This window comes from Chrysochloris asiatica, unplaced genomic scaffold, assembly GCF_000296735.1.
Source record: "Chrysochloris asiatica unplaced genomic scaffold, ChrAsi1.0 scaffold00047, whole genome shotgun sequence".
Classification (NCBI taxonomy): domain Eukaryota; kingdom Metazoa; phylum Chordata; class Mammalia; order Afrosoricida; family Chrysochloridae; genus Chrysochloris; species Chrysochloris asiatica.
In genome coordinates this window covers 3,567,442-3,579,721 of record NW_006408565.1, presented here as the reverse complement: position 1 = coordinate 3,579,721, position 12,280 = coordinate 3,567,442, and the positions used below count along the sequence as shown (strand labels likewise).

Here is a 12,280-nt window from a genome sequence, read left to right as displayed (position 1 = left end):
CAGAATCCTTGATGCTTAGGCTCACCTTCAAGGAGAGGTTCTCACTCCTATCCCAACTGGAACAACCCACACCTGCAACTCACCTTTTCTCCCTTCAGCCCTGGCACCCCTGGTCTCCCCTGTTGAAGAAGAAGCAATGGGCAGGGCAGATGGACCATGGAGTGTCAAGAGAGGGTCTGAGGTTCCAGCTCCTCCTCCATCCAGAAGCCCTCCCTGGAAGAGCCCTTTCCCACCAGACTGCAGGTACTCACAGGTTTTCCACCAGGACCTTCCTTTCCAGGTGTCCCGGAGCTGCCCTGTGGACAGAAGGAAAGGTTAAAGGAAGTGGATCCATCCCCCTTCCCACAGCATCCCACCCCCTCCCCAGCAGGGCAATCCCAGCCAACTCTTTCATCTCCACTGGACCCTTTTGACCAAAAAACACTCCCTTCCTGATGCCTCTCCTTCATGGCTAATCCAAGTCCTTTTGGTTGCCAAGGAAGTGAGAAAATAAGTCTTTGTGTAACCCTTCCCTGGTGTAGCAGGGATCCCAGAAGAACCACAGAAAACAGGCAGACATTCCCAGGGCTTTCTGCTCAAGATTGTTGTTGTTGTTGTTAAGTGCCATCAAGATACAAGGCCCTAAATGAGCTTGGGCCCTCTAGTTAAGGTCATGCTGGTCATTGCTAGACCATGCCTGGAGCTCCAGGTCAGGACTCCCACCTCAGCAAGTCCTTGGTTGGGGGCAGAGCCAAACCCTACCAGCAAATGCCTGGCTCTTTCCCTCAGACACACCCACTGCCAGCTGCCCCATGTGCCCAGGTTCCTGCGCGTGCTTACCTTATCTCCCTTAGAGCCTGGTGGGCCACCCGGGTCCCCCTGAAGGTAGAAACAGGATCAGGTATTGACTTCCCAGGTGCCTCTCACTGCAGTGAAGGCTTCCAGATCTTCTACCTTAACCCCTTCCCTCAACCAGGAACCCCCACTCACAGGCAGGAAAGGAAGTACTTACTGGAGTCCCCGGCAGTCCTATCCCAGGGGGCCCAGGGAAGCCAGGGGGCCCAGGCTCCCCAGCCAGTCCCTCAGGACCAACAAAACCAGGGTCTCCCTGGCACAGACAATAAGGTGGGCATAAGAGAGCTGCTGCCTCAGTCCCACCATCTCCCCTCTAACCCATAGACACCCCAACTGACCTTCTGCCCTTTGGGCCCAATGACACAGATCTCTCCAGGCCGGCCCTGTGGGAGAGGGGAGGTGTAGGAGCAGTTGAGGCCTCGCAGATTTCCTGGGGCAGTAGTTACTGCTAGGACAGGTGGATGCTCCACCCCGACCCTCACTGTCCCTCTCCAAGTCAGATCCCAGTGCTCCAAGGTCACCCAATGTCAACCTCAGGGCATTAAGTCAGAGGCCTTGAGGCTAGGGTCTTTTCTGCCCTGTTCAGACCGAAAAACTGAGGTCCAGGGAGGGGGCTGGGTTCCTGTGGCTATCTTCCAGCATTTCAAGGTCCCAAGCTCCCATGTTGGAGATTATGGTGGGTAAGGGTCCCCAGCACCGTACATCTCGGCCTGCCTTCCCCGGCAAGCCCTTAGTGCCTCCGTCTCCCTTCTCGCCTTTCTGGCCCTGGAGGGAAAAAAAGGCAACAGGGTTGAGGTTACTGGAAGGGCCTGGAAGGACCATGGTAGCTCCTTCTGGGAGAGGAGCAGCTGCCTTCTTCTAGACCCCTGATCTCTGCCTCTTTGAGACTGAATGGCTTCAGTCACCATGAGAGGGTAGACAATAGGAAGAACTTCCAAACCAGCCAGGTTACTCCTTTGGGGGGCCTATGGCATTCCTTCTGGGTCTGAGTAGGAAGATGAAGAGGGATGGGGGTGCCACCCACTGACCTCATCAGAAAAGTAGAACCCAGATTTCCTAAGAAGATCTCCTAGATCACTTCCTCAAGGCTTTGGGGCCCAGCCCTTACCAGTACCCACCCCACCAAATCTAGACCTCCTACCTTCTGGCCTGTTGAGCCCTGGAGTCCTGAGGGTCCCTGAGACAAGGAGGGGGAACATTGAAGAAGGGGTGAGGAATGGAAGCTGAGGACCCTGCCACCCCTGCCCCATCCCTGGCCTCACACTCACCAAGGTTCCTGACTCTCCCTTCTCTCCCTTTGGACCTTCTGCACACTGAGCAGGGAGATGGGTGTTGAGAGGGGCTCGGAGTCATCTCAGAGGCTGCTAAGGGCACAGCCCCCACCCTAGGGGCTGACCCCATACTGTCCCAGAAGCAGGCACTGCCTCCAGGTCTTACCTGAAGCGGGGCATCCGGAGAGATTCTAATACAGTCATTACCCTGTGGGAGGGGAACAGGGGATCAAGGAAGGTGTGAGCCTCTTGGAAGAGTCACCCTAGATGTGTTTTCAGAACGATCACCACTGACTGCTGAAGTCACTCCAACCCAGTTCATGGCAATTTCATGTGTGTCACAGTAGAGCTGTGCTCCACAGGGTTGACACTGACTAATTTTTCAGGAGTAAATTGTCAGTCCTTTCTTCCAAGATGCATCTGGGTGGACTCAAACCATCAACCTTTCAGTTAGCAGCAGAGTGCAGTAGCCATTTGCACCACCCAGGGACTCTGAGGACAGGCCCAGGAAGCCCACAGTCCTAGGTGGTCCTGGAAGACTTCCATATACTATCCCCTAGAAAGATCCTGGTCTGCATCCTGTATTTGGGCCAGGGTACAGGCTTTCAACTGGGAGGATGGGGTCATGGCACATCATCCCATTCCACCCCCAGGCACCACCAGAGAGGGTCCTATAATCGGCATGGCTGGCACACTTACCCGAGCTCCCTTCTCTCCCTTGTAGCCTGATGGACCAGGCAGGCCCCGTTCACCTTTCCCTCCCTATGGGTGAGACCAAAAAAGGGGCTAGAACCAGAAGGAGCATATGAAGCTCCCTGCCCCCACTTCTTCTCCACCCACCCCAACACACATGGGTATGTAAATGTGCACACATATGGGCAGAGCCCAGCCCCCACCCTTCCCGCCTCCATGCACAGTTTATAAATCCCATATGTATTCCTACATACCCCCTCCAAGGCTGTATTTGACAAATATATAGTCTTATAAAGAGGGTTTCTTCCCCACTGCCACCTCCAAGCACACAGCTCACATGCCACCACACACAAGTGAACACACATGTGAGACAGCAGGAACACATGATGACAGAGTGTCAGCCTGCCTGCAATCACATCCTGCCTGCACCACTTGCTAGAGCAACTCACGTCCCCTCTACGAGCCTGATTCCTCATCAGTAAGTGGGGATCACGCTAGCACTTAGCTCTAGGGGTGATGACACCATATAAAAGCTCAACTCAGAACCTGTACTCAGTGCTCACATGATTGTATGACCCTCAGAAGCTCAGCCTCATGTTTGCACACATGTGCAGAGATGCTCATGCAAGTAGTGGCCCAGAGATGCATGTTGTTATTGTTGTAAAGTGCTGTCGAGTCAGTTCCGACTCATAGTGGTCCTATATATAGGGTTTCCAGGAACGGCTGGTGAGTTTGAGGGGCCGAAGAAAAAGGCGGCTCTTAACATCTTTTACAGATACATCCCCTGCTGTCACCAACACACAATCTCCCCACATGCAGTCATACACCCACAGAAGGTGTCACATGCTCCAGACACGGATGAGCACATCAAAGAGGGTAGGAGCATCCTGTTCTTTGCCTGGGACTCACCTTGGGACCTGAAGGGCCAAGAGAGACCTGAGGGGACAGAGGAGAGAGTATTTTTACACTTCAGAGAGGAAAAATAAAACCAAAGGTCCAGAAAGGGCAAGCAATTTAGCCAGGGTCACACAGCCTGGCCTCAATCCCAGCTACTGTTTTACCTTCCAGGTCAACCAGCACACTGACTCAACTTCCTAAAGCTGTAAAATGTATGTGCTTCTTTTAACCTGTCTGACTTTGACTGTCTTTGCCCCCCAGTTACTAGGAAAATATGGCTATTCAGTTGCTGTGGTAACCACTGCACATCTGGGGAACATTAGCCTTACCATTTGGATGGGGACTGAGAAAGGGGCAGGCAGAAGAGGGGGACTTGCTCATGTTCCCCATGGTCAGGAGGCTTGGAGATGAGGGGGATTGGGGGTGTGTGCTCTGCTTGGATCAACATGAGATGTCAACTCAGAATGTCAGGCTGTGGGAACATAGTGACTCATGATGCCCATGTTAAGAGGCACAGTTGGGTACCAGCTGGGCTTCCAGTGAGCCCCTCTGTCATGGTCATTGTGGACCCCCAAAAGGAGGCTGGACCAGGGCCAACTCGAGAGGGGAGGTGGGGGAATATGCTCAGGCTTGGAGCCACCATGTGGTTTGGGGGCCAGTGTGGGCTGTAGAACTCTGAATCAGACCTTCCCCATCTCTAAGCCCCCATGATGACACTTGAAACCTTCCAAGCATAGCAGACCTGAGTCCTTGTAGAATCAGCAACTAAGTCCTGACCCTGCTGGACCACCACCCACCATCACCCACCCAGGTCACAGAGCATGAGGCCTCCTTTCCTGCAGCCCTGGCTTGGGGGGCTGGGGGTAAAGCTTAGCTCTAGAGAATGGGCCGAGAGGGGGGCGGGTCTGAAAGTGGACAAAGACCCTCTTGTCATCAATCAGGAATTTGCCACCCAACCTGCACCACGCCCACTTCTAGCCTTGCCTGCTCAGATGCCCGAGCTCCGCCCACCCAGCCAGCAAACCCTTCAATCACTCACATTGCTCTCCCGGGCACCATGGATACAGGGTGGACACTGAAAGGGAAGAGCAAAGCTGGAAGGTCAATTCTGAGCCCCTCATGCTGTCCGCATGCTGCCCAACCCCACAGAACATCACATGTGCTCTGGGTGGAATGTGAGGCAAGCATGAAGACAAGAATTTGTTGTTGTTGTTATATGCCGTGGAGTCGGTTCCGACTCATAGAGACCAACTCATAGGTTTCCGAGGCTGTAAATCTTTATGGGAACACAATGCCTCATCTTTCTCCCGCGGAACAGCTGGTAATTTCGAACTGCTGACCTTGTGGTTCGCAGCCCGATTAGTAACCACTACGCTACCAGTGCTCCTTGAATACTGAACGCCAACTCCCACCAACGCAAATCTAGAGCCATCTTTCAGATGAGGAAACGGCAGGCTGATGAGGTCCAGGAGCCAGGGTTCTGGGTTTGAGACCTGGGCTTTCCCCATTATGCTCATGGCTGATGGCCATCAACTCAGCAGGACCATACAGGGCTAGCCGCCCCCTCCAAGGAGAGGCAGCAGTTAAAGCCCAGCATCAGGCTCCCAAGGAAGGCTGGGCGATGTGTGGTTATCTGGCCACCCCATGCTTGGTATCCAGTGTCACAGAACCTTGTCAAAAATATTCATGCAGGCACCTCCTCACCCTAGTCCTTATACCAGTCCAGATGGGGGCTTACCTCATCAGCTGCTGACTCCCGATGGGCCTGGGAAGAGGAAGAGCATGGGAATGGGCAGGAAACCCAGCGTCAAACACTGCTTCCAACACCCCATCCAGAACCACTAGAAGTGGGTGCCCTAGATGTGTCTGACTTGCACCCATTCATGCTTCTTTCTCAGAGCTGACACCTACACATCCTAAGTCCTGCGCAGGAGTACAGCGAGGGTAGAGTCGAAGCTATATTCAAGGGGTTTAGAGAGGACTGAGGAAGCCTGGTGTGGCACTGTGGACTAATGCGCTGGACTGCAAAGTTGGTCTGAACCACAAGGTCGCCAAATCATGCTCACCAGCTGCTCCTTGGAATCCCTATACAGTGTCGCTATGCGTCAGAACTAACTTGAAGGTACTGAACAACAACACAAATAGCTGAGGGGGCAGAGTGAGAGAGCCCCACCACCACCATCTCTACCTTAGCTCCCCTTTCTGCCTTCTGGCTGATTCTTCCCGACAGCTGGGCATCCACCTGAGCAGACAGAACAGAGGGAAGCCCTTGAGGAGGGGGAAACTCTGGGGCCCATGCTGGAAAGGGGCACCCAGGCAGAGGTCAGGGGCCCCACTACCCCCTCAGTCTGACACTGGCGCCTCCCCCCACAGGCCCCCATCCTTCTTCTTCCTTACCAACCCCTTCTGCTTCCCCCCACCCACGTGATGTTGGAGAAAACAAGACCATGAATCAATGAGAGCCTGTGTTTCTGTAGCCAAAGGCTGGGCATGATGCCCAGGTGGGCAGAGAGACTGCCCAGCCAGAAATGGAGCTAAGAGAAGACTGGATCTCCCTGCCACCCCAAAGAGCTGGACATGGGCAGGGCAGCTGGCCATGGTGCTGGGCATGGAATAAGCCTGGCATTGGTCAGGGATGGACCCAGGAGAATGGACAAGTCCTGTGCAGGGAGCAGTATGGCCTAACCTCTGACCTCAAGTATCCCTGTCTTGGTGGAACTGCTTTGGGGTGCAAGCCTGTTCTTGCCCTCATCAGATGGGTGTGGGGTGGCAAAGCTAACTGGGCATGACTCTCAATGCCAACAGTAGGTGGGCAGTCTCCCTGGATCCTGTAGCAGTGGTATGCACATAAGGGGGGCGCTACGTGACCCCGGTGGCAGGGCTAGTCAGACCAGAGCAGGGCAGAGTCACTTGTGCTTGCCTGTGCCTACATCTGCCAGCTCCGCCCACTCACCTTGCTGTTTTGTGGTTCTTCCAGGCAGAAGCAGCGGGTGTAGACCTTGCCCTCAGTCTGCGGATTGATCTCGATGAGCTCGTTGCTCTGGGTATCCCGGCGGGCCTTGGAAGTCTCTGGAGGACACTGCCCAGAGTGGGAGAGAAGTGGGTCAGTACAGAGGGCAGACACCCCTTTGCCCATTCATGCTGAGATCTCAAGGCATTCCCTTCCTGGCTCCACATCTCCAGCATCCCATGACCCTGGGCATTGCCCCCTAGAATACCATTCAGACCACTCACCCCTTCGGGTGAAATCTCACAGCAGCCCTCCTCCAGCACAAGCTCTGGATCGCAGTAGACATGTGCCTGCTGAAGGTCAAACTACAGGGGACATGCAAGGTCATTTCAGTTCAGTTTGTCAGATAGCTCTGTGCTCAGGGCTCCAATGAGGCACAGAGACGACCCCACCCCAGGTTTTCACCTTGTTTCGTTGTGTGCCATCAGATTGGTTCCTAGCAACCCTGTATAGAGTTTCTAAAAGTAGCTGGTGGGTTTGAACAGCCAATCTTACAGTTAGCAGTCCAGTAGTTATCCTACAGCGCCTCAGAAGGGGTCAGGATTTGACCTTAGGGGGAAGACAGTAAATACGCAACTATCCTAGAACCTGGGTGGGCACGTGGTTTGTGATTGGCTGCTAAGCCAACCAGCAGCTCTGAGGAGGAAAGGCTTAACAAATTGCTTCTGTAAAGAGCCTAAGAAAAACCCTATGGAGCGAGCTCAGTTCTACTCTGTAACACACGGGGTCATCGAGTCAGGGGGTGACGCAATAGCATCTAACAACAAGATGGATTCATGTCACAGCTCAGCTAAAACAAAGACACAGCCATCACCAAAGGCAGAATGAAACTGATGTGCAGGACAGAAGAATAAGACAGTGGAGAAGAGGAGGGTCCGGTCAGGCTGGGCAATGAAAGGCAGTCCCAGTGGAGGCGGCATGGAGGTGTGAATGAGTTGGGTGCACTAGGTCAATAGGATGGATTGACTAGAGCAGAGGGACCAGATCAACTCAAATGCCAGATTAATAAATTTAAACTTTATCTGGAGGGAAATAGGGAGCCACAGAGGATTCTGGTCAGAAAGGGCTCCAAGAAGCTCATTCAGACTTCCAGAAGATGGGAGCAGAGGCCAGGGGATGACCTACTACTCACAGAGACGGGCTTCCCCTGCTCAGCATCCAGGCCCAGAAATACATGGCCCACAGGCCGCAAGGGTCGCCGGGGCCCCAGGGGCTGGGAGGAAACTGAGGTACAGTCCACATGTACAGAGACCACACGCCCAGCCACACTCAGCATCAGCTTGTGCCAGCGCAGGTCGAAGAGCTGGGGCACTGGGAAGATGCAGGACACGAAGTCGCCATCTTGGCCCTGGGCCCGAAGCTCTAGGCTCCGCTCTTGGCTGTTAACTTCCAGGGAAATCTGTGTGGAATCAGGAAATGGGGTAGGACAAAGAATTAGGGCCTCTAAACCACAGTATGGCAAAGCCAAGGGTCTTCAAGCTCAGTTCAAAGGAGAGGAAATTGAGGCTCAGAAAAGGGAGGAAGGCACTGGGGTCGCAGTGCAGTACATATTGGAAAAATGGACAGTTACTAGAAGTGGACTTGTGGGCAACCACCAGCTGGACTAGAGGTCAGTCTGCACCCATGCTGCCTGATGCACCAAAAGGCAATTGGGGTGAGGGCTGGGGATGGGCCCAGTGGGCTCACCTGTGGGTAGCCGTCTCCATCAGTCACTTGAAACAAATACCACGTATTCTGGTGAGTGTGTTTCTTCAGCATTAGTGTCAGCACCAAGGCAAATTCATCCGGGAGGCCCCGAGGGAATACTCGCCTGGGAGTGAAGCAGGAGGATGCTCTGAGGCCCAGATGAGGGGGTTACCTGTTACCTACCTAGGTCCTCAGATCTGCTGAGCCTACACAACGCACACACAGGTACACATGTGCTGACACACATTCATTCTACATACATGTACTGAGTGCTGACTGGGCACCAGACATGGCTCTGGCCCCTGGAGAAAACAGTGGTTCAGAGACAGAGAAGGTGTGGCCCATGTGACACCTTCAGTGTGATGACAGGGACAGACCATAAGTAAAGAATTCCCCAAATGACTATTTCATGACAACTGTGGTAAGGTGTCCTGGGGAGAGTCACAGGGGACTGGGATATAGGGAAAAGTGTCTCAGAAGAAATGATGAATCGGGTAAATCATTGGGCTGTTTCTAAAGAGACGAAATGAGGGAAGGGTAAGCTGTCCTGGGAGAGGAAACAGCATGGTGAGCTCTCCTGTGTGAGGAAATGGAGCTGAAAAGTCACAGAGTGGCCGCAGCCTGGTTACAGGAGCAAACAAGAAAGGGGAATCTTTTGGAAGTTGAAACTGGAGAGTTTAGGAGGGGCCAGGCCACCTGGGGACTTGTGAAAGTTCCGACTTTACACACGCACACACACTGAGACATACACATGCATGCACACACTCAAGATATGTGTGACTCTTGTCAGGTTTCCACTCCCATCCTGGAGTTCCCCAGGCTCATAGGATACAGACCTGTCCTCACCCACCACTAACCAGCAGCACCCCCTCGCTGCCCACCCTACAAGCCCCAGGGTGGAGGCCGGGCTGACGTGTGGCAGGGGAAGGAGTGAGGGGTGCACAGAAGTGTTTCTGGGCTTAGTTAGACCCCACTTAGTCCAAAGTTGCTGGGCTGTGTGGCTCAGGTTGTACTGACTCCCAGTGATCATGCTGGGTCTTTACCGCATGGGCTGGGTTAGTGGGGCTGCCCCCAGCCTCAGAATGAGAGGCCCCTTGGGGTTTCGGATCTTCTTGATGGCAGACGTCTTCATGAGGTTGAGTCGGCGGATGAGGTTGAAGCCTTCGGGGGAGACACCAGATGGAGAGCTCAGCTGGGCAGGTGAGGAGGGCATCGGCCACTCCAGAAAGAGGTGGAGAGGGGACAGTGGCATGAGACAGGCACTCACCTGTCACATTGGATGATAAGTCACTGCTGTGTTCCAATTTCAGCCCTTCCTGCTGCGAAGGTGGGCACTGCTCACCTGGAAGGGAATTGGCAGGTAGGCATCAGGTGGGCTCAGGCTGAGGTAGCTGCAGAGCCAGACTCTTAGGGAACCTGAGAAGAAGCAAGTGCTGTTTATACCTACTTGTTTTCGGATCCTGGCTACTGGGGGAGCCAGGAGGACCCCCACTCTACAGATAGATGAGAAGACTGAGGCCCTTAGATTAAAGCCTGGCTCAAGGCCACCAAGTGAGTCTACCACAGAAAAGGAACAGCAGAGCTCCTGGAACCCTGGTCCCCTAAGAACCCAAGGCAGGGGCCAGGCAAACAAGAGAGAGAATGTCAGTGTTCTAGGCAACCCGAGAGCTCAGCTATATATACTTGTACTCCTTCCATGAACGCACACTCAGGTGGGCAGCAGAGAAGCACTTGGAGAGCAAGAAAACATTAGGTTTATGTGCAGTTGTATTCTTTACAGTTACATGTGCATGTCTGTACGTGTGTGAGTTATAGGTTCTCCATGCCACCGGGAATGCTGTATGTAGCTGGTAAATGTGTTCTCAGTGGTGGGTGGGGCTCAACTTCCCAAATCTAAAGCAGACAAGCAAGACAGACACAAGTCTGAGCCAACAGAATGGCTTTTCACCTGGATAGCTACCTCGTGAAGCAGTGAGGAGAGACTGAGGGTCTAACGGGTTTACAAACTCAAAGGAATCACCAGGGCCTTGAGATTCTCTCCAGATAGGGCATATTAAAGAAACAAGAACTTCTGGAGACAAGGATAACTAAATACACATCTCTAAAACCCTGAAGGGATAGGTGGGCAGACTTGAACCTGTCTCCTCCCAGCCTGGGGCTGACTTTGGGGTGGGGATGGGGGGGGTAGTGCTTCAAGAAGAGGAATAGAGACTAGAACCAAAAGAGCCTTCCCATCAATGTGAATATAGTAGCTGGGACAAGACAGTGAAGACAGCACCCAAAAGCTAGGCATTAGACTCCCTAGATGGCCTGGCAGGATGAAGGAACCCTGGGTTTCTGGGCCCATGACCCCACTGGAGTCTCCCTCCTCCAGATCCGGCCAAAAAGACCATCAACTGTCTTCAGCATCGGCAGCAGCAATGGGTGACTCACCCATTGGCCATGGGCCCAGATTCTTTACAGATGTTGAAATTCTCTGCCCCAGCCCCCCCCCCAGGGGACCTGGTGAGAGTGAGGAAAGCAAGGCACACACATGCAGATACAAATATGTGCACACACATGCATCACACATGACGCACAGGCCATCATCACATGCACCCTGGGAGCACACCCCTCTCATCTGTACCGTAGCTTCCTGCCTTCTTTTGTTGGATTTGAGTTCTGGGAGTTCTGTTCCTATTCAGTTGGACTGCTGAGTTACCAAGCTGCCCAAAAGGCACCCAGCAGGGCTGGGCAAGGTGCCCGGTCAACTTCCCCTGGCTTTGGGCCCTGGAAAGCTGCACCCTGTTTCTCATTCAGAGTCTGGGCCCTGGGGTGGGCCCTTTATCAGAGATCCAGGGCCAGGCATGGAGGAGGGGGAGCCTGTGGGGGTTTCTTCACCATGAAAAGGGTTGCAAGGGCCTGGGCTTCATTCAGGACACAAGGACCCCTCATTGCCTGCCCCTTCCCACCCCACCCTAGCCTTCAGAACACAGGCTGGGTATATGTATTGGGACACAGGAAAACATACAGATGCACAGAGAGACACAAAGATGCATGCATGGAGATCCTCAGAGACTGACACACACAAACTTACCCTAACACAAACTTATATATTCCAACACGCTAGACCACCCTGAATCAAGACCCCAAACTCTCCCACATGACCCAAAGGCAGGGTCATTTAAGTGCATAGGACCTCAGGACCCCAGGACTATCAAGAGCCTCTGGCACCCTAGCCCTCCTGTGTCATCTCACCTGTATGCGCTCCATGGCTGCAGGTGGTCCAGAGACCAAGCAGCCACAGTCCGGGCGCCCAAGATGCCCACATCCTGGTCCAGAGAGGTCGGCCGTGGCCGCAGCACCTGAAAACCACAGAGACTGGAAGGTGGATTCCTGAGTAAAAATACAGCACAACTCCACAGGTCGATGAGAAGCAGCCAACCCATGGTGCCCAGACACTGGTATCAGGAGGCAGGAGGCCTGGTAAGGCCTCAGTCCCTCTCAGAGGCCCAACCACAGCCCGGAGCAGACTGCTGCAAAAGTACAAACTGAACCAGTGGAGAGGTTTCAAGGATCCAGGAAGGACAGGGTAGTTGGAATAGTGAGAGGGGGGCTTAAGGTCGAGGTTGTTTACGAAGACATTTGGAACTACATTTCAGTACTTTTAACAGCCTGTGTACTTATTGGTATATACCAATCTGGTACCTGGCCAGCTGTACTCAGCTCAGCCCAGGCAACCCTGCCAGGTAGCCACAAAACCAGAGGCCACTGACTGAATGACTCTCCTTGCAAGAATCACAGAATGTGTGTGGACCAAGGACGTTTTCCCATAAGCACAGTGGGCAAGAGAGCAGGTCACCAGGGCTCAGGACCTCGTCGCCAACCCCTCCTGCTGATGGATGCTCGT

At 53.6% G+C, this 12,280-nt stretch overlaps 1 protein-coding gene across 1 annotated transcript in view; it reads right to left on the bottom strand.

Annotated features, from left to right (window-relative positions):
- Positions 1-11,701, bottom strand: part of COL16A1 (collagen, type XVI, alpha 1) — a 52,334-nt gene extending 40,633 nt beyond the window's left edge. The window contains 21 exon segments of the mRNA XM_006862177.1: positions 84-119; positions 252-296; positions 820-858; positions 992-1,087; positions 1,173-1,217; positions 1,537-1,599; positions 1,976-2,011; positions 2,103-2,147; positions 2,272-2,313; positions 2,805-2,867; positions 3,708-3,734; positions 4,735-4,770; positions 5,434-5,460; positions 5,884-5,937; positions 6,649-6,774; positions 6,930-7,010; positions 7,838-8,104; positions 8,392-8,515; positions 9,435-9,552; positions 9,659-9,733; positions 11,629-11,701. Of these exon segments, the coding sequence (XP_006862239.1) occupies positions 84-119; positions 252-296; positions 820-858; positions 992-1,087; positions 1,173-1,217; positions 1,537-1,599; positions 1,976-2,011; positions 2,103-2,147; positions 2,272-2,313; positions 2,805-2,867; positions 3,708-3,734; positions 4,735-4,770; positions 5,434-5,460; positions 5,884-5,937; positions 6,649-6,774; positions 6,930-7,010; positions 7,838-8,104; positions 8,392-8,515; positions 9,435-9,552; positions 9,659-9,733; positions 11,629-11,701 (1,518 nt within the window).
- Positions 11,702-12,280: the final 579 nt, after the last annotated feature.